At 39.1% G+C, this 22716-nt stretch overlaps 1 protein-coding gene across 1 annotated transcript in view; it reads left to right on the forward strand.

The window, feature by feature from the left end:
• Ap2b1 (adaptor related protein complex 2 subunit beta 1) overlaps positions 1-22716 on the forward strand; it is a 118068-nt gene that overhangs the window by 18259 nt on the left and 77093 nt on the right. The window contains exons 5-11 of the mRNA XM_036195554.1: positions 1876-2121; positions 12422-12612; positions 15028-15249; positions 16527-16647; positions 16768-16863; positions 19420-19535; positions 21827-21992. Coding sequence (XP_036051447.1) covers positions 1876-2121; positions 12422-12612; positions 15028-15249; positions 16527-16647; positions 16768-16863; positions 19420-19535; positions 21827-21992 — 1158 coding nt within the window. The remainder of the gene's footprint in view (positions 1-1875; positions 2122-12421; positions 12613-15027; positions 15250-16526; positions 16648-16767; positions 16864-19419; positions 19536-21826; positions 21993-22716) is intronic.

A 22716-nucleotide genomic window follows, 5' to 3' on the forward strand; every position in this document is an offset into this window, starting at 1 on the left:
ATATTCCCTGTACATAAAACACTTTTCTGAGCCCGACCCCCTTTCTCAACATCTTACATTTGTCAGAATAAGAACCATAGGATCTCAGTCCCTCCCTCTTGCTCTCTTCCCAGGCTGATCCTGTGTCTCAGCCTCTTCTCCTCCAGCTCCACCACCCACATGCTAGAGTTCTAGGCAAGTCTACCACACCTGGCTAAGATCTCTGTTAAAATCATAACCTTACCACTATTGCCATAGCTTTAAAGACTGACAGAGCCAAGCTTAGTGAGTTTGAAGCCAGCCTAGAACAGATACCCTGTCTCAGAAAACCTAGATAAATGAGGACTGACACAAAGTTTCCTTAATACAGATGGGTAGTCAGGGTTTCCTGTCATTAGCTGTGATGAGTGTGGAAGTGGGTTATTCACATTAATACCCCTTTCTGTCTGAAATATATTCTGCATTTAAAAAACAGACATTTTCAAGATTAACTTGTATTCAAACTTTGAAAACTAAACTGACAAACTTTTTTATAGGCTTTTTTCCTTCATGTTTTTCTACATTTATATAGTCCACAACTTTTTGTTTTGTTTTGTTTTGGTCAAATGATTCTTAGATAGGTAGAATGTATTATAGGGAAGATTTTGTTAAAATTTTAAAAGAGTTGGGTATAAATGCACATGGATTAAAGAGACTTTTTTTTTTCTTATTTGAGACAAAGTTTTACTGTTCAGCCTTGGCTATCCTAGAACTTGCTATAGGCTGGCCTCAGGCTCCCAGAGAGCCACCTGCCTCTGCCTCCTGGGTACTAGGATTAAAGGCATGCACCACCATGCCCAGCCTAAGGAAATTTTTTATATAGGAATTTTAAGAAAGTATTCTTGGCCACGAAGTGGTACATCCACCTTTAATCCCAGCACTGGGGAGGCAGAGGCAGGTGGATTTCTAAGTTCAAGGCCAGCCTGTTCCAGGAAAGCCAGAGCTACACAGAGAAACCCTGTCTCAAAAATAAAAAATTTAAATTTAAAAAAAAAAAAAAAGAGAAAAGAAGGGCTGAAGAGATGACTTAGGTTAAGAGCACTGGCTGCTCTTCCAGAGGTCCTGAGTTCAATTTCCAGCAACCACAGGGTGGCTCACAACCATCTATAATGAGATCTGGTGCCCTCTTCTGGCATGCAGGTATACATGCAGGCAGAATACTATACATAATAAATAAATCTTTTAAAAAGAAAAGAAAAGTATTCTTTGTCAGTGTTTTGCCAATGCTGTGTTGGAAAGAACTCCCTTGTAAAGGAGACTGCTTACTGCTGCTGAGCCCAGAAAGCCCACTTTGCTGCTTAACGGGGAAGTGTTCTTCTGTCAGGCCCCATCGAACCATAATGTATCTTTGTTTTGTTCTGTAGGCCTCCAGAAACTGTGTTCTCTTTTGACTTGGTTCTTAGAGATTGACAGTGGAGGAGACACAGCATTTCCAGTTCTCTACCTTTTTTCCTGAACGAGAATAGAAGAAAATAGGTCATTTCTGTTCTTAAAGCAAGTCCGTCTGGGGACGGCCATACCATGCATGTTTATCTGTGTGAGGGTCTCAGATCTTGGAGTTACAGACAGTTGTGAGCTGCCATGTGGGTGCTGAGAATTGAACCCAGGTCCTTTTGGAAGAACACTGCTGAGCCATGTCTCTAGTCCCTGACAAATTTCTTAACAACAAAAAAGATTTCCTCTAAGCTCTTGAGTAGACAACTAAGACCTTTAGGAAAGGAATAGCATGAGATTCTCATATAGAATATACTAGAAACTTGTGGTTTATGTCAACTGGAGTATCTGCTTGTAATCATCTTGCATTCAGGTAGTTGATTTTTTTTTAATTTTTTTTATTTTTATTTTTTTTTTTGGTAGGATTGTGAAGATCCTAATCCTTTGATTCGAGCTTTGGCAGTTAGAACCATGGGATGCATCCGGGTGGACAAGATTACAGAATATCTCTGTGAACCCCTCCGCAAGTGCTTAAAGGATGAAGATCCCTATGTTCGGAAAACGGCAGCAGTGTGTGTGGCAAAACTCCATGATATCAATGCCCAGATGGTGGAAGATCAGGGATTTCTGGATTCTCTACGGGATCTCATAGCAGATTCAAATCCAATGGTAATACATTGTGCTTTTATAGAAAGGGCAGCAGTTAAAATGAGCCCTTTCCAAGGCATGCTTAATAACATGTTTTTTTTTTTGAGACGTTGACCACAGGGTAGTTGTGAGAAATAGTTTTGTGTAATGAATAGATTGTATAGTTCATATTCCTAGGTGTTTTTATTTATTTTTAGGATTAATTTTTCAGATAGTCGTTTGTGGTAATTTCTTGTATGAAAATAAAACCAAATCAAAGTGATCTTTATTGGCCAACTATTGTAATGTATTCTCAAAGAACTCTAGGATTGAAATTGATTATGTTCTGTGTATTTAGCAGCCAGAATATAACACTTTAAATTATTTTTCCCATTTGTTTGGTTTTGGCAGTGCTTAGGATTAAACCCAGAACCTTGAGCAAGTACCCCATATCTGAGCTACAGCCCTACCTCAAAGTTGGAGTTTATTTCCTTCTTGACATCTTAAGTTTTCTTTATGTAATGAAAGGAAGTCAGGTCCCAAATGGTAGATTAGTATTAAATTAAGCTCATTGAAATTGAGTGATTGATTACTCAGTATCGCTGCTGAAAAGATAGAGGATTATTGGCCACTTTCGTTAAAGTGCATCCCCCATAAGGCTTCATGTATTTAGGGTGGCTTCTAATTTGTTAGGTAGCTTGCCTCTCAAGTGCTGGGATTATAGCCATATGCCACCACTTGACCTTTTTTTTTTAAAAAAAAAAAAAAAGAAAAAGAAAACAAGGTTTCACTGTCTTGTCTGAGCATAGGCATGGGTCACCACACCCTGCTAACTAATTTATATCTGGTACAATGTTTCTTTGAAGATGAATTACACTAAGAGATAGTAAGTAATGTTAAATTGTTGTTGTTGTTGTTACATTTTTATGAATGGAAGAGAGTTGGAATTTGCCTGAATTAGGTATCATCTTTCCTGGCAAAAGTTCTACTTCAGTCTGTGCTTTGGGTCTTTCATGTTCATCTTATTCCATGGCCGTGGCTTTATTATCCTTCTAGTGTAGCAGGCCAAAGGATGACGCTTATAACTTACACTTTTTAAAGGCACACGCTGTGCTGAGTATCAGTCATGGATTGCTGAGCCGTTTTCTAGGGTTAGGAGTAGATGTGGAAGGGCTTGGACAATGACTTCCAATAAGGTGTCGTCATCATTATTAGAAGATGAACCCCACATCTTGTTTATTTTCCCAAGCAGCACCACCTGGCACCCTTTTAAAAAGATTCTGTAAAGAGTTAAAGAATTGAGTCTGTATGGAAGTACTATTTTTTTTTTCTTTTTTAATTGAGAGAGAGAGAGAGAGAGAGAGAGAGTGTGTGTGTGTGTGTGTGTGTGTGTGTGTGTGTGTGTGTGTGTGTGTATGCATGCATGCATGCTGTGGTCTCTTCTCCCACCATGTGAGTTCCAAGGGTCAAACTCAGGTCCTCAGGCTCTTGGTTTTAAGCACTATTACATGCTAAGCCATCTTACCAGTCCTGGAAATACCAGTTTTATGGACTGCTTAGTTGGTACAGCATACTTTTGCCATTGTTTGTGGTTCACTCTGTCATTCTGAGCGACCATCTTTGAAATTCTCTATCCAAGGACAAATGAGGTGATAAAGTTCTAAGCACCAAGCAGATAGGCAGAATATCTTGTACCCTGTGGAAACCTATTAAATATTCAGTGGAGCTAAGAATGGATTGAGGCAAAAAATACATTCTAACTCCTACAAGCAATTCTAGGTTAAAGGGTTTGAAAAAGGCACCTCTACACTCATGCAGATTCTTCTTCGTGAAACCTAATAAATTTTAGGGTGTAAGGACTGGAAAGCGGTCGGGTTTTTGTTTGTTCGTGAGGAAATGGGATTTGAAATCCAGGTAACCCTGGAAGATTTGTATCAGGTCAGCTGAGAGCATGCATGCCTAGTTTGCTGATCTGTTCTAGGCCTCCTCTGCAGGGAGAGGGGTGATTTTTTTTTTTTTTTTAAATACAGTGCATAGTACTTTTCACAAATATAATAATTGGATTTATTTATCATCACCAGATGCAGTAACGGTCAATATATTCTAATCCTATTTGTTTCCTTCATTGCCTGGCTGTATGTAATTTAAACAGGCATTGGCGGATGGTTTCTATTTAAATTTACTATTATATATGTGTGTGTATATATAATATATCTATAGTAACTAATGTCCCCAAGGGTTGTCGACATTTGTTTTCTTTGTACAGTCCCGATGTGTTGGGACTCATTCTGCAGCCTAGGTCGGTCTTGTACTGTCAGTCTCACTGTCTCAGACCCTTGAGGACTGGGATTGCCATCACTTCTGACTGTTGGTGACACGTCAGCTTGTTTTATAACAACAAATTGAGAGGTGATTTGAAGAGAGACTTTACAAGTATGTTTGAGAAGACTTATAAATAACAGTTGAAGGTTATTTGGTAGGCTTATGAGAAACTCACATTCTGGGTGGCCTCTCTCCCACTAAGAGAAACTGCTTTCTTCACATCCCCCAAGACTATTTTAATGTCTGTTTATTGTAGACTTACAGTTACCAAAAAGTAAATGCTAGAATTAATTAAAATGCATTTTCTTTTTATCAGTGGGATCAGATGCAGATAACGAATAGACCAAGTGCAGGAGTGGTCGGTCAGTAACATCCGAAGGCTAGTGGCGCTGTGTTAGCACACCAGCTCAAACACCTCAGAAGCTCCTAAGGCTGACTCTGCTTTGTGTCACTTGAAAAGAGAAATTTAATTCATAGTGCCTGTGTGTTAGGCACAATGACAGATGTTTTTATGTAAAATATTTCACTTCATTTTTGTGTCTGTCTGAAGTAGAAGGTGTTCCCATGTTTCAGATCAAGAAATGTACACTCAGAGACTGAGCTGTCTCAGTGTGCTGTGGCTGGTTGTAATGCAGCCAGGATTGCAGCCCAAGTCCCAAGCCTATCTGATCACTTCATGGATATATGTAAAGAAACAAACTTAATTGGATACATACCCTACACGTTTTCATTTTTTCAAAATGGTTTACAGTTAGAGTACATGAAAGCCTTTAATTATCTGTATCCTGTGACTATGAAGTCACCCATCCTCTTACTCTAATTGTGGGTATGAGTCCTTACCCTTGGGGAGATCCTCTTCCACCTTCCCCAGGCTGTCCCACATGGTGGCAGCACTGTACCAGCCAAGACTAGGTTGAAGGGACACGATCCCACCTCGGTGTTCCTACAGTTCAGAACAGCTTCCTAGAGGAAAGTACTGGAACACTTGTAGAAATGACTCCAGAATCTTTGGGAGGGTGCTTTTCAAGACAGGGTTTCTCTGTATAATGTCCCTGGCTGTCCTGGAACTCACCCTGTAAACCAAGCTGGCCTCGAACTCATAGAGATCCACATGCCTCTCAGGTGCTGGGATTAAAGATATGCACCACCACCACCTGGCCAGAATCTTTTAATATGAGAATAAAATGTAAGTCAAGAGCTGACAATGCTTGGAGTGATATCATCTCTGAGTACTAGCATTGATGTGCCTTGCTATAAGTAATAGAACTTTTTTCCTTCTGTCACTTTTAAAAATGTACTTATTTTTATATTATTGATGCTTTACCATGAGTGTTGGGTCCCTTTGAACTAGAATTGCAGACAGTTGTGAGCTGTCATATGGGTGCCGGGAATTGAACCCAGGTCCTCTGAAAGAGCAGTCCTTGCTCTTAAACACTGAGCCATCTCTCCTGCCCCTCCTTCTGTTATTTTTGGGGTTACTACATACCCTGGGTTTTGTTGTTGGTTTTTTTTCAAATAATTATTTTTTGTTTTCTGTGCATTGGTGTTTTGCCAGCATGCATGTCTGTGTGAGAGTGTCAAGTCCCCTGGAACTGGAGTTACAGACATTTGTGAGCTGTCAACACCCTGTTTTCCTGTAGTTAATTTCACTACTTTAAGCTGACTCTCAATGTCCTAGTTGACAGAGGAAAGGCTAGCTTTGAAATAAAAACTTCTTGACTTTGTTTAGTTCAAGTTTTATGCTAATGCTATTTAATCTTCCTGTTTTCTCTTCTGGAAAATGAGAGATACTGTCTCCAAGAGTTGGGAGTATACAGGCTAGAGAGAAGGCTCAATGGTTAAGAGTGCATGCTGCTCTCCAAGTTACCAGCTTCTACATCATAACTGCCTAGAATTCCAGCTCCAGGGACTTCTACACCCTTTTCTTGCCTCTGAGGACCACACACACACTTAAAAACACACACACACACAAAATTAAAAATGAAGAAAATATATGAAAAAACTTAAAAACACACACAAAAAAAATTAAAAATAAAGAAAATATATGAAAAAACTTAGGCCACGCCTGGTTAATGCACATCTTTAATCCAAGCACTTGGGAGGCAAATTTCTGTGAGTTTGAGGCCACCATGGTCTATATATCAAGTTCCTGGCCAGACAAAGCTACATAGAGAGACCTTTTCTTAAAAAAAGGAGGGAGAGAGGGTTGGGAATATTAATTGGGATTTAAAGCTGTACTTATTAAAGTACTTGTCATGTTGCCAGAAGATGACTGCTACTGTCATTATAAAGTAGACATTAGGTCAAGGTCAACATTATGCACACTAATTTAATACCTGTGCATTTTGATAGCATAAGATCTTGTAATAACAGAGTTAAGCATACTCTCACTTGTGGATTTTACTAGCCCCCTTTGTAAGGAAGCTTGTCTTCAGGATGAACACACACCTGGAGCTGCAGGAACACAGCTTCTGTGATTTCTTCACAAACACCAGAATTTTAGAAACATCATTTGATAAGTATGCTTGCAGGAAAACAATGCACTTTTGAATGAAGTGTTCTCTAGAGTTTTCCTCATGTTAGTCTCTTCCTTGCTTAATTTGGTTTTGCGCTCCGGCATCTTGGGTTTTCTTCCTACAGCTAACATTTGTATTCGGATCCACTGTTTGAGAGTCTTCCTTGGCAGCGGTACCATGTGTGCTTTGCTCTTTGGTGTTGAGCTCAGTTCTCAGCCCCTCTGGCTAACGGCAGAACCCTGTGATCTCCATTTCCCAGGCCTCCTATCACTCTCAGCAGTCTGTGGAAATACCCATTTTCCATTGCTCCAGCCTCCCATAAAGTGTAAACTAATTAGTAAAGAACGTATTTTCTCAGTGTACCCTGGTTCTCGTCCTTCTTAGCTGTGTGTTCTCCCTACACTCTAGTGTCCTCATCTTCAAAATGGGAATGACAAAGTGCTGTGTCATAGAGCTGTTGTGAGCTTTAGACAGAGGCTCTCGAAACATTATGCTGAGCTTAGTGTAGAATAAACCTTAGAATGATGATGAACACGTATTTCTTATTGTGCTGTGGTGCTGGGTTTTAGTAATTCTAGAAAGGTTGCTCTTTTAATGGCAACACTTTTATTGTAAAATCTTTTGAGATCATTGTGGATCTCTAAAAGTGATGTTGCTTTTTCTGTAACTACAAAGACATTATAATACTCAATAAATGACAGATAATTATTTTTATAAACTCTCAGGAGTATTTTAAGAGCTAACACAAAAGGACATGGTACTAGGATAAGAGGATGGGTTGCTGAATGTGACAAGAATGTATTATAGGGCTGGAGATGACTCAGTTTCTTAGAGGACCTGAGTTCCATTCCTAGCATCCCTGTGGTGGCTCACAACCACTGTAACTTTAGTTCCAGGGTATCTGATGCCCTCTTCTGACTCTCTTGGGCAATAGGCATGCATGTGGTGTGGTGCATATACATACATGCTGGCAAACATTCATATATATATATATATATATATATATATATATATATATATATATATAAAATCTTAAAAATAAAAATTTAAAAGAATGCATTATAAGCATTATGAACTTGTCAAAAGAGTAAATTTATAAAAACTTTTCAAATAAAATTTAGACTAAATTTTGTTTATATTGGCCAGTATTAATTACTTTTTATACATATATGTATATTTTGACCATAAGTTCCCCTTTATCATCTCACCCCTCTTTCATTTAACTCCTTCCTCTTACCAGTTACTCTGTCTTTTACTTTCATGTCATGTGAGGTGTGTGTATGTGTAGGTCAGAAGAAGGTGTGATTGTGAGTACCCATGTGAGTTCTGGAAATCTAACCTGGGTCCTCTGAAGACCAGCCCATTAACTGCTGAGCTGTCTCTCCGGCCCTAGATGCCAATGTTTTCGAAAGCAGTTTGTGTATCCAGAAAGCTCAGTCTCCCCGTTTATGCATTCTTTCCCCTCCCTCTTTAGTGTTTTGAATCATGGGCTTATGTAATTAAGGCTGGCCCTGAATTCCTAATTCTCCTGCCTTCGAATCTTGAGTGCTGGGGTTACAGATTTGTGCTGCCACATGTGGCTATAAATGTGCTTTTAAAGAAAACTTTCTTTAGAACTCTTTTTTTCCCCCTTATATGCTCTTAATCTTTCTGAGATTCCTAAGATAGACGATAATTTCCTGGGGAGGAAATTCTAGACTTGTCTTGATTGTTCCGATTCAAAGTGATGTGTGTCTTTGTTTCACTGTTGGGAGGGATGCTAGGGTGCTTACAGCTCACTGAGCTTGCTCCTTGGGGACTTCTCACCATGTCCCTACAGTGGTGTATTCTTCTTTGGGAAGGTTCTTTGGGAAGAAGTGAATTCTAACTTATCACTCTATCTTTAAATTTTATTTTTGAAAACTAGGCAGCATTGTACAAAACTTCAAAGAAATACAGATTGTAGAAGCATTGACAAGAAAGAGGTCTGGTGTACACCAGGTGCCCACTTGTCGACTTGAACTCAGTCTTTCTCTTCATCTGCCTCAGATACAGTGTGACTGACTGGCTTCAGGTTCATCCCAGTGTGGGGAGCACACTTAATGACCAGGAGAGTGTAAAGCATTCCACCGTGAGCCTGCCTCGTGTGATTTCTGGAAACCCAGGAGTTTGAGTTGACTGGAAGATGACAGTGGAGAGGTAGCTGCAACCTCGGGGAGTTTAGAGGAAAAGGAAGTCTGGTGCAGGTTGGGAGAGCATCTCATCTGCCCCATCACTTTGGTGGTGACTTGACCACACCACCTCTTCCCTCCCGCTGGCTCTGTTCAACATGGTCCTCTGATCTGATCTTTCTGTATATTTTTATTAGGCTGACCTTTCAGTATTTCCTTTCTTGTTTTATTATGATAGTAAATAGACATTGCCTACTTAAGCATCAGAGCTTACCCTTCATTAGCTGCATTACACACTTGCTTTAATTTCTAATTACCTGTAATGGTAACAAGGGGATTCTAATTCCTTATTGTGGTTAGTATCCTTCTGTTCTCTCCGTGTCTATTTTTAGTTCTTCAGTTCTCATCTTTTCTTTTCTACATTTTCTATTACCAGACCTTCTATTTAACTTTAAACAACACACACAAACACACCACACACACACAGTGGGGATGAAGGAGATGCATTGATAGAAAGGGTAATTATGGTAGGAGGTTTGTTTAAAACTGATGACCAAGGTAGGATGTGTTGACAGAGCAGTCAAAATAAGCAATTGACATAGGACATTTAATTTTTTTTAATTCTAAAATAAGGTCAATCAAACCTACTATGCGTGGGAAGTAAATTTTTTTCCCTGTATGTGAAGTACCTGGGAATGATTATTGTTTTTGTTTGTTTGGACGTTGTTTGTTTGTTTTCAGACAGGGTCTCATGTACCCCATAGGCTAGCCTCAGACTTCTTTTTTTTTTAGCTTAGGATTGAACCCAGGGCCTTGCACTTGCTAGGCAAGTGTTCTACCACTGAGCTAAATCCCCAACCCCAGACTTCTTACATAACTGAAGAAGTGACCTTGAACCACTGATACTCTTGCCTCTACCTCCCATGCTGGGGTTAGAGGGAATTGTTTTACTAAATCTCGTGCACAAGTATGAATTGAGGAAAGGCATTTGAGAAAAGAAGCTCATGTATGTTATTATAGATGATACATTAGGTTGGGTTTGTTTTGTGGCAGTGAAATGTCTAATTATATTTGCTAAGTAAGTCTTTGATTCTTTTCATCTGGAACTTTTTGTTCTGATAACCAAAGTAGAGCTTAAGAGAATTCCGTTTCTGCCATCTGTGTCCTCTATATAATGATGGCTATTGCTACATTGTACTGTGTGTTAAATCACTGCTTCTTAGATATTTACTTTCCCTGTTTACTTTCATGATTAGTATACTCTGCCAATTACCTAGGCAATGTGGATAATAAAACTGACAGCTAAGTTCTAGCCATTGTGTTTCTCTCTTGCTAACATCATTATAAAAATCAGTTTCCCAAGCTTTTGTTAGGGGACTTCAGTAATACTTGACTATGAATTAACGTCCTTGAGAATTTTTTTTGAAGTATATAATTGTTGAAGCTGACTTCTTCATTTAAATTATAAAATACTTATGGTCAGCCTTACCATGCTAATCTTCACCATCTGAACTTTTGCTGTAAAACGTATTTTAAATCTCACCTGTGTAGAGCCACAGGGTCATATTTCCATTGTGGTGTTTGTTTATGAGTGCTTTTGAAATTTTAAAATAACTTTAAATATTCGTTTGTCAGTCATATTAGAAATAATCAATAATTTTGATTTAAAATTCTGACCTTGTTTTGTAACTACACATATTCCCATATCAGTGAATCAAGGGACAAGTGTACTTTCTTATCTAGGGTAACAGTTTTTTCACTTACTGTCTCAAAGAAGAGGATATATTTGAAACACCATATTTCATTGAACCTACAATTTCATTAACTATAATCTGTATGATTAGTTTCTGTATCCTTATGAAAAACATTCTCCACTAAAGTATGGGTGATTGCAGGTTAGCTTAGCAGTTAAGAGCAGTTGCTGCTCTTCCAGAGGATCTGAGTTCAATTCTTATCAACCACATGGTGCCTCACAATCATCTGTAACTCTAGTTCCAGGGGATCCAACAACCTTTTCTGGCCTTCAAGAGCACCAGGCACACACATGGTATACAGACATACATAAAGATAAAACATCCATGCTCGGAAAAAAAAAAAAAAAATGTGATGATTGATTATAAATGCATTCCAGTTTTAGAGATATTAATGAAAAAATTTTTGCAATCTTGTTGAATTATGGTAATGTTACTACCTTAAATTTATATAAGGCTTTATGAATTTTTTGGTTTTGTTTTTTGAGACAAGGTTTCTCTTGTGTATTCCTAGCTATCTTGAAACTTGCTCAGTAGACCAGGCTGGCCTCAAACTCAGAGATCCGTCTGCTTCTGCCCCCAAAGTGCTATGATTAAAGGCATGAGCCACCATGCCTAACATGAAAAAAAAATTTTTTTAATGATTTAAGTTGTTTTTATTTTATGTGCATTGGTGTTTTGCCTGCATGTATGCCTTTGCAAGTGTGTCAGCTCCTCTGGAACTGAAGTTACAGACAATTATGAGCTGCTATGTAAGTTCTGGGAATTGAACTCGCGTCTTCTGGAAGAACAGCCAGTGCTCCCAACTGCTGAGCCATCTTCCCAACTGCTGAGCCATCGTCTCCAGCTCCGTAAATATTTCTTAATGTATAACATCATTGGACTTGTACCCTCAAGTTAAAATTAGTCTCTGAGGTAGATTCAATTTTCCCTGGTTTTCAGATGAACAAACACAGAGATTATGTGTTCCCTAGCACTGTACTAATGAATTCTGGTATCCAGTCTACTTATTCTTAATATAAGGTATGTGATAACACTGAATAACTGACAATGTCACCTACCTGTTGTCCACATGTACTTAGAATTTGGCCTAGATTTTTCTCTGTCACATAATGCAAATATTTATTGAGATGTTTCTTTTTTGTTTTCTTTTTTGTGAGATCTCATTCTGTAGTCCAGGCTAGCCTGGAGTTCACTTTGTAGCTAGCCCGTGATAGCCCCAAAAGTGTCCTCTTTGCCTCAGCCCTCGTGTGCTGGGATTAACACTAGTTAAGCTTCTTTTTTTTTTACAGCTGTTGATATGTCTTGATTTTAGAAACAGTTTTGAGTGTGCTATAGTGGTTAAGGTTTCAGGAGTGAGTCATCTGTGACTCTACTAATATATGAATTACTTTAATTCTGGAGTGCCTGACTACTCAGAAGCTGTATATGCTGTCATTGGTGGCTTGATGCATGGTTTGAAAGCAGTTCATCTTTTTCTGTCTAACTGGGTAAAATGTTTAGGACTGAATTGAGAGCTGTGAAGTGATCCTATCAAGGTTGTTTGCGTGTCCTAGTTTTGGTTTTCTGAGTATATCAAAGTCGTTATCTGTTTCTTTTTCAGGTGGTGGCTAATGCTGTAGCAGCATTGTCTGAGATCAGTGAATCTCACCCAAACAGCAATTTACTTGATCTGAACCCTCAGAATATCAATAAGCTGCTCACAGCCCTGAATGAGTGCACAGAATGGGGCCAGATTTTCATCCTGGACTGCCTGTCTAATTACAACCCTAAAGATGACCGAGAAGCTCAGAGGTCAGTCTATCATACTGGACATCAGCTGATGGTCTTGCCTTACTGAATAATGTCTAATGTCAGCTCTTAGTATAAGAGGCTATCAGACTGAGGAAGGCAGAGGGTTTAGGGGGACATTGCTACCCCCAGCATATTTTCTCACTGGATTTAGGGACACTGTAAGTGCTAAACCGCACCAAAAAGAATGTAGTTTCTGTGTATACTTCTGCCAAAACCTCCTTCATTTTGTCACCTGTCTCTCAATTCCTGGTCACTTGGTAAACAAAAGTTGTCTGTCCTTGTAATGGCATACTGTCTATTCTGTTAGATTCTTCATACTAGTTATTGAGCTGAATAATACCTATAATTTAGTATTAGGTTATGTATTTTTAAGTCATCAACATATATGTGTCTTACCATTGTACCTAGAAGTCATGTTAGACTTTTTGAGCTTTTGAAAAAAACTTGATTGTTTCAGTCAGCCCTTTACCACTTCCATGTTTAGATTTTCTTTGACTTGTCAGAACTTTATTATTGAATGTCATCAACACATCTGTACATAAGTACATTTCAGTTTACAAAGTTGGAGTTACTACCCATTTTTAAATTGAGCATGTTGGATATATATATATAAGCACTTGACTAGGCAAAATACTTCGGAAAAATTGCTGGCTCTTCATTAAAGTTGACATATTTTAATTATGGTAGATAAGAACCTTCCTTGCTGGCTGAAGCTGATTTCCAAGCTACTAGAATGTAAGTTCTCTTCACTTGTCTGAGAAATGATTCCCTATGGACTTAACTAATACTGCTGGTAGTTTCTTTCCATCATTGAAAGTACAGTTATATTCTGGAGAGAACTTTACCAAGAATTTTATTTTCTATTGACCATTGACATTATACTCATTAATTCACTTAGCAAATACTTCTTAAGCCCATGCTATGTGCTAGGTTCTGTTTGTTCTAGGCTGTGAGGATTCCACAGTGAACAGACAAAAATCATGGTCCTCATGCACCATTCATTCAGAGGAGTGGGGATAGGAGTTTATGTAATATGGATATTCAATAAAATATATAATAGATCATATTTCATGATAGCTAACAGAGATAATATAGGGATCTAAGAAATGGCAGATGTTTTAGAGTAAGAGATCATGACGAGAATGCCCTCCATCTCTATCATTTTTGTTTGTTTTGAGTTGGGGACTATGCATATAACCTGGGCTGGCTGCAAACTTGAGATCCTCCTGCCTCAGTATTTGTTTTGTTTGTTTATTTGTTCTTTGAGACAGGATCTCAAAATGTAGCCCTGCCTAGACTTGAACTTACCATGTAAACCATAGCCTGGAACTCAGAGGCCACTGCTTCCCAAGAACTGGAATTAAAGCTGTGTACACCACACCCAGCAGGATTTTATTTTTGTATTTTACTTTTTGGAATTAGACTTTTTAAAAAGAGCAATCACAAAGGTCTGTGTGAGAGGGCAAACTTTTTTTTTTTAAGGCCTGGAGGAGGTCAAGAGTCAGCCACGTGGACATAGACAAGAGTAAGCAGCCACTTATCTTGTCTCTTTAACATTGTAAACAGTCATGCCAGACATGGTGACGTTAATCCCAGCACTCAGGACGCATTGGCAGGCAGATCTCTGTGAGTTTGAGGTCAGCCTGGTCTACAAAGCGAGTTCCAGGACATCCAGGGCTGTTACACAGAGAAACCCTGTCTCGGAAAAACAAAAACAAAAACAAAAAACCATTGTAAACAGTCATTCATGATGTTGCCAAAGAGCTAGCAAAGTTAGGTTGATTTCAGAGAACACTGCAAGTGTAGATATCAAGATTCTATGAGGCATCTAAGCATAGGTAGTAGTGCTAGAAGAAGTTGGCAGAACATTGTGGTAATATTCTAATACTAAAAACCAAACCCAAACAAAACAAAAATGTCATCTGTTTCCTAGTTTTTCTTACTCGCATGAAAGCAAGAGGCTGTGTAGTTTCACCTGCCAACCCACTTCCTCTTTAAGTCACCGCTGGATGACACCTCTCACTGTGAATTAATTTTCAGGATACTTTGTTTGACTTCCTGTAGGTTAAGTAGAGATGAGCTGTGAGGCAGGGAGCCCACACATTACGTGGGGAGACAGGACTAAAATCAAGAAGGTAACTGGTGTGAGTGCCAGTGTCTGGGGAATTGCTAGTTCCCTTCCAGTTTGGATATCCCTGTTGCTGGCTTCTAAAGTCTTCTGATGCTCCTGCTCTGCCTGTAGCCTGCTGGGCATGAAACTTCTGCGGTGTTGACCTAAGCATGGAGCGTTGACTTTTCTAACTGAATCTTTGATTTCTTGATACTTGGGCCAAGGAACTCTGAAGCATTACTTTATGGATGAATTGAGTAAAGGTACCATAATCCAAGATACTCATTTCCCCTTTCTGCCCCCAGCATCTGTGAGCGAGTAACTCCTCGGCTATCCCACGCCAACTCTGCAGTGGTGCTTTCAGCAGTGAAAGTTCTAATGAAGTTCCTAGAACTGTTACCCAAGGACTCTGACTACTACAATATGCTGCTGAAGAAGTTAGCGCCTCCACTGGTCACTCTGCTGTCTGGGGAGCCAGAAGTACAATATGTCGCCCTGAGGAACATCAATCTAATTGTCCAGAAAAGGTGGGGAAATAGTCATTTGGTGATTTTAAAATGTTTGTGATCTTGAATTAAGCTTAATATAAATGCTCCATAGACTGATGCTGATCCCTTTTGTTGTTTACTGTGTGGAAGTAAAAATGTTATATGGTAGCACAACTTCCCCCAGAATAGCAACTTACAGTTATTACCATTCTTTCCGTAGTAATTATCTGGTGTTGGAGTTTGGGGTTCTTAAGTTGTTTTTGTTTAGTTTTTGATTTTTGGAAATACCCTCTCACTATGTAAACCAGGATGGCCTCAAACTCATAGAGGTCCACCTGCCTCTGCCCCCAAGTGCTGAGAGTAAAGGTGTGTGCCACCATGCCTAGCCAGGTCACTTTCTTAAGTGTTTCTTTTGGACATGCTACCCAGGAAGGTTAGAGTTGAGAACCAGGTTGTTCTTCCTCAGCAGTTCTGTGTGGTAACACATAACCCCTCATCCTTTAAAAGGACACAAATCAGATGTCAAAAGGAATTGATAAAGAATAGATGGGCTAGAAGAATAGCTTTGTGATAGATTGCTTGCCTAGAATGTGCTAGGCACTGAGCTTGACACCCAGCTTTACTGTGTGAAGTAAAAATGTTACATAGTAGTGCAACTACTATATGGAGGTGGGGAGGACAATAGCGTATTGCTGGTTGTTTTTTTACTCTTGGCTCTTTGGCTCTTTACTCTTTTGGGGGGCCCTATTACCCAGCTCCCAAAAAAATAAATACACACACAGTCTTATTCTTTTTTTATAAATGCCTGACCTTAGCTTGGCTTATTTCTAGCCAGCTTTTCTTAAATTATCCCAGCTACCTTTTGCCTCTAAGCTTTTATGTTTCTCTACTCTGTATGCCTTTGTTTGAAAGAAGTAACTTACTCTGTAGCTGGCTGTGTAGCTGGGTGGCTGGCTTCTCCTTCTGTTTATTCTCTCTGCCTGCCAGCTCCACCCATCCTTTCTCCTACCTGGCTATTGGCCATTCAGCTCTTTACTAGACCAATCAGGTATTTTAGACAGGTAAAGTAAAACAGCTTCACAGAGTTAAACAAATTGAACATAAAAGAATGCAACACATCTTCCATCATTAAAAGCAATATCACAGTTTAAACAGATGTAACACATCTTAAAATGATATTCCACAACAATAGAGGCTTATACGGGCCACTTATAAGGAATTTTCTTCCCCTAAAGGGGACAAGCAGAAAGGCTGAGCAGGATATGTCAGTAAATATGTTTCATCATCTTCCTTTCTTGTGTTTTTGTGTATCATAGGCCAGAAATCTTGAAGCATGAAATGAAGGTTTTCTTTGTGAAGTACAATGACCCCATCTATGTTAAACTAGAGAAATTAGACATCATGATTCGTCTTGCATCCCAAGCCAACATTGCTCAGGTCAGACCTTAAGCCGTCTCAAATTTATGCTGGCTTAGAGCTTAAGATCTGGTATTCAGAAGGCATGAAATTGCTGTTTGAGAATCTTTAAATGGTATCCATTTGTTGGATATTTGACAGGTCCTGGCAGAGCTAAAGGAATATGCCACTGAGGTCGACGTGGACTTTGTTCGCAAAGCTGTGAGGGCCATTGGCCGGTGTGCCATCAAAGTGGAGGTAAGGCTTCAGAGGAGGAGATCACATGGTGTGGAGGTCCAAGTGTTCATTATTTTAGAGTATGTATCATTGCAGTTTATCAAAATAATAAAGCATATACTTAATGAACTAAATAATTTAATGTTTATGGACCTTGTGTCTGCATTATGTCTGTGTACCCTGTGTGTGCTAAGTACCGCTATAAGCCAGAAGAGGGATGGAACCCCCTAAGTCATGAGCCACCATGTGAGTGCTGGGAATCTAACCTAGGTTCTCTGGATGAGCAGCCATTTTTTCTCCTAACCCCTGAGCCTTCTCAGCCCCAGAGTAAAGAATTTTTAATGAAAAGCCACTGCCCTGGTTCTTTTCCTTCTTTACTTATCCCTACTTTCCAAAAAGTATCACTTTTAACTCTTTTATGTTGGTTTTTCTTTTGCTACATCCATATCTATAAATAATTTTATTATTTATTGATTTATTAGTTATAGATTTTTATCTCTTCAACATAACCCCACTCCTCCCCCAAGCATTTGGGGGTCTTGTTGGTTTTACATTTTAAGACAGGGTCTTACTGTGTAGCCCAGGCTAGCTCCAAACTCACATACTTTCTCCCTCAGTCTCCCAAGTGTAGGATTCCAAGCATGAGCCACTATGCCTGGCTTTAATTTTGTGTTCTTTTCCACACATTGCTTTTGGTAATATGTGTCTTTAGGTGTTGTATTTTGTTTTGGTTTTAACTTATTTTGATACTACCTATTTATTTTTTACATTTATATATTTATTGTTTGAGGGGACAGCATGTGCCAGAGTATATATGTGAAGGTCAGAGGACAACTTGTAGGAGTTGGTTCTTTCTTTTCACCATAAGGCTCCTAGGGGTCAAACAGGTCAGTAGACCTGGTGGCAAGTGCCTTTATCTGATGATCCATCCTGCTGGCCCTAATACCACATATTGACTGCTGATTAGAATTATAGACTTTACCAAAGACTGGATTGTATCTTAATGGTTCCACTTATCTCATACCTCCATCCCCTTTACATGACTAAATCTGGAGAGGCATGGTGATACTCATGAGTTTTAGGTGACACTGTACTTTTTGAGTCCTAACAGGAGGCACATGATTTAGTGACCTCTGATAGTACAATGATAGACTTACCCTTGGACTTGGGGATTTTTCTCACAATCTTGTGCTAAAAGAAAAACAAATCTATCATAGTATCAGTATCAGTTTGTATTCCATATTCAATTAGTAAAAGATTAATAGATTAATCTCTATTCTAGGATTCTTTGAGCCATAGATAACTGAAAAGAAAATGAAAGCTATGGACCTTATATTTGTAAAATACTTTGTAAGTCCATACAAAATTTGACACTTCCTTTTAAGAGGTTTAAAAACACCCTGTGCAGAGGATCAGAGGGATGGCTCAGTGGTTATGAGTGTTTTCTGATCTGTCATGAGAACCGGGTTTCAGATTTCAGCACCCACATCAGGCAGTTCACAGGCTCCTGAAACTCCAGGTTCCAGGGCTCTTCATGAGCGCCAACGTGTGTATGTGTGTACAAATACTGTTTTATCTTCCTCACAGTGGCTGCACTTCAAACTACTAGTGGCCTGACTGCTCAGGCCATAGCCTGGGGGTAATTCTGTTTCCTCAGACAATGGCTCTGTGGCTGCCATTAAAGGTAGTTTTAACTAAAGGTAGCTTTAACTAAATCGCTATGGTTCTAATAAAACTCAAGATTCAAAGGCTAGGGTGAAGACCTGTGAGCTCAGAGAGTTAGAGTAGCAGTTGGCTAACTTTCTCTCTTTGCTGGTGTGTGTCCACAGAAGCCTCCCTCTTTCCACACCACCCTACTTAAAAAAACCACCCACAACTAAGCTCCTCCCTACTACTTCTTATCAACTAGTTGCTAACCCTGCCTCTCTGAGCCCAGGCTAATTTTATCTAATTAACACAAAAACAACACCTCTTTTACATAGTTAAACAAATGTAGCATAAACAAATGTAACACATTTTTGCCTAGCTAAACAAATACTCTACAACACACAAAAGGGATGAGGGAGAGAACAGTGAAGAAGTCTTTTTAAAACACCAAAAACACCCATGCAGTCTCCAAAGAATTCTAGCCAAGGACCTATGACTTAGGCATATTCTTTAATTGCCTTTCTTTCCTCATACTCTGGCTTTTTTTTTTTTCTTTTTTTCTTATTTCTGTTCTTCCAGTTATCCAGGATAATGTTTACTCACTTAACTGAATTATCTGGGAGATAAAGGTATACCTCAGTGGTAGAGCTCTTGACTAGCTTGTGTGAGGTCCTAGGTTTGCTCTTAGCAAAACATACAAAACCAAAATATTTTTCAATTTGTTTTCTAATGAATAAAAGCTGGTATATTCCTAGAATTTCTAATATTGATATACAACAGATGATCTAGCCTCTAGTATAGCTTTAGCAAATTCAGTGCCTATTTAATTTAGTGAATGTACCTGTATATTTCCTTTTCTTTCCTTTTTTTGTGTTGAGATAGTGTTATTGGATAGATACCTAACTTATGCTTTGATGTTTTTCTCTCTAGCAATCAGCAGAACGCTGTGTAAGCACATTGCTTGATCTAATCCAGACCAAAGTAAATTATGTGGTCCAAGAAGCAATTGTTGTCATCCGGGACATCTTCCGCAAATACCCCAACAAGTATGTTAAAATTCTTGTAATCTTCTCAAATCAGTTTAACTAAGGCACTTTGAAATTGACTAGGTAAGAATTATTAATCTTAATATCACTGGTCATAATAGATACTATAGTCAGAGATACATAAATGGGTAGCCAACAGAGACTAAATTTCTCATTTAGAGATGGGGATGGGGTTTCAAGGTGGCCCCATGTGCTGGGATTGCAGGCATGAGCCACCAAACCCATCTGCTTTATTATTTTTGTAAAACTGGAGCTCTGCTTGAGTATATACTGTCTGTTGGCAGTTACCATTAAACGGGAAACCTATATATTCCCTGTTGTCTGGACACACTCTTACTTTAGACAAATGACTATATACTTTATCCTCTCAGAAGGGTCTTAACATATACAAATCATGCGGCCACTCTTTCACAAAAGCAGGCCAATAACAGCCATGCTGTTTACTTTGCACGGGACCTGCTATTTTGTGGGAAATGGCAGAATTTATTGCAATGAATTGCCCACCTCTGGCCTCTTATAGGAAGTGTTGTAGCTCCTCCACACAGATACTCAGAGTCTGTATTTTCACATCACAAAATTTCCAGACTGAGGATTCTTAGTTTATAAAACAAAAATAATAAAACAAATACTTTGGTTCTGAAGATAGGCAGGTCAGAATTCATGTGTGTATGTTTTTTTTTGTTTTGTTTTGTTTTGAGAAGTGTTATTTTTACCACCTTTTACTGAATTCCCAAAAAAATGGAGGATCAGGTTTCTAAATTGTTTTGTTATAGGTTAAAACAAAACAAAACAAAAGTGTTTATCTCAATATGATCAACAGAGAAATATGTAATGCTTGTGTAAATAAGGGGTTATGACAGTTTCATTTTAAGAAATCAGTCAAAAGCCTGGTTTAATAAGTAGGAATGGGGCAGATACTTGACCTAGTATACTAGTTATCCACATTAATTTAGTCTCTCTTGTTCTAATGTTTAATATTTCATTAACCAGCTTGACCTGGTGGCCTAGACCTATAATCTCAGCTACTCAGGAGGCTAAAGCAAGACAGGCACCAGTTCAAGCCAGCTGCGGCAACTGAGCAAGGTCCGATTTTAAAACTCGAAGGAAATAAAAGGCTGGGGATACAGCTCATTGAGAAAGAGTGTGCCTAGCACATGCTGGATCCTAGGCTCAGTCCTCAGTAATAAAAAAACTGTTTAAATTACATTAATTAAGAAGATAGATTCAACATGGTGAACACGAGAAGGCCATAGATCTGTAAGTCTAAAAGTAAACTATTGAACTTCTTCATAGAAACAGGTCATTGGAATATGTGCATTAGAACATAAAGATTTATTTTACAAAAAGGAGATAGTTCTTGGGAGCATGAGGACCAGAGTTCCTATCCCTGCCAGCCATAGGAAAAGTCAGGGCTATCTGGGCAAGCTGATAGCTTGACTAGCTCCATTGATGAGCGCGCGCACGCACGCGCGCACACACACACACACACACACACACACACACACACACACACACACACACCAAAACATACATATGAAAATAGAATGACAAGTGTAATAGGAGACAGGGTTATAGTTTCCTGTTGTTTTCTAACTCCATCTTCCTTAAAAGAAAGTGAGATTACTAAATGTTTTCTGCTATGAAGGCAAAATGCATACTAGGACAATTCTCTATAGTACTTAAAGAAGGATTGGTTTTAGACACAAGGTAGCAGGGTTTTCTTATTCTACAGGTTAATTTTTGCCATGTGAAAGTCTGTCTCATGAACTCTAGTGAAAATTTAAAGCTTAGTTATTGAAACGTAATTGAGCTGGGCATGGTGGCTTATGCCTTTAGTACTAGCCCTCAGGAGGCAGGGATCCTGTCTTTAAAGGAGGGAAGGAAGTGAGGGACGGAGGGAGGGAGGGAAGGAGAGAAATAGGGAAAGAAAAAAGAAAACATAATTGAAGAATGGTGGCTCACAGTCATCTGTAAGTCCACTCCCATGGGATCCAGTGCCCTCTTCTGATCCCTGCGGGTACCAGCCCTGCATGTGGTACACACACATACATGCAAGCTAAACACTCATATACACAAAATAATAAAGTAAATCTAAAAGGTATTTTTAAAGCATATTTGAAGAAAAATTTAAGCCATAAATTTCTGACTTACTACATTCTGCTAACTAAAATCCTTTGTAGTTTTGCTGATTTGGTTTGGAGTCCCTGGTATATGGTTTTGCCTCTAGCTTCCACTGTTAAATACAGTTCTTAGTTTTATCCTTAGTAACTGTAGTCCATTTGTTGTAACAGGTATGAAAGTATCATTGCCACTCTCTGTGAGAACTTGGACTCCCTGGATGAGCCCGATGCTCGAGCAGCTATGATTTGGATTGTAGGAGAATATGCTGAAAGAATTGATAATGCGGATGAATTACTAGAGAGCTTCCTGGAGGGCTTTCATGATGAAAGTACCCAGGTAAGTTCTCTTCTATCCTGTGTCCTGCATCTCTTCAGGAAGATAATCGAGAATGGAAAACATTGGCTCATTTCTTGTGTGCATTTATGTCATGGTTTCTCTTTCTCAGGGGATGACCCTTTTTTATGAGTCCTGCTTTCTAGAGTAACAGAGCTGTGGAGCTTAGGCCAGTGGTCCATAGACTAACATGTATCAGAACATTTGGGGGCTTTTTGAAACATAGGTTGCTGCACCTCGGCCCTCAGAGAGTGAGAAGGACCCGTGTAGTCTGATTTCTTTCTTGCTGCGGGTGCTGCTCCAGAAGTGAGCTTCCCTGAGGTGGTTTAGAGCAGTAAACAGATTTTTGTTTTCTGTCACTTAAGGATGATTACATATTGTCCTTAGCATTTGCTGTTGCTCATTACAGTACAGCTTGGTGAGGCTTGAAAAGATTCTCTGTGGATGATTAGATTTCTCCCCATCTGTCCCTCTCCTATAAAATTAGAGTCAAAGGCCCAGAGAAGAAGCCAGACTATTAAGCCTTTTCTCTCTGGCATTTGTGCTCATAGCAAATAGAAGTTTGTGTATGTAATTCAGTATAGTAATTTTAATAGGTTTAATATTAATAGTAGCACAGCAGACTCCCTCTAATTGGCTCTAATCTGACATAATTCTGTTTTGGCTCTTATCCCAGTATGACAAGTGATTTCATAAGTCCTTCGAGCTTGTAAGCTTTGGCCAAAGT

This window comes from Onychomys torridus, chromosome 8 (assembly GCF_903995425.1).
Source record: "Onychomys torridus chromosome 8, mOncTor1.1, whole genome shotgun sequence".
NCBI classification, from domain to species: Eukaryota; Metazoa; Chordata; class Mammalia; order Rodentia; family Cricetidae; genus Onychomys; species Onychomys torridus.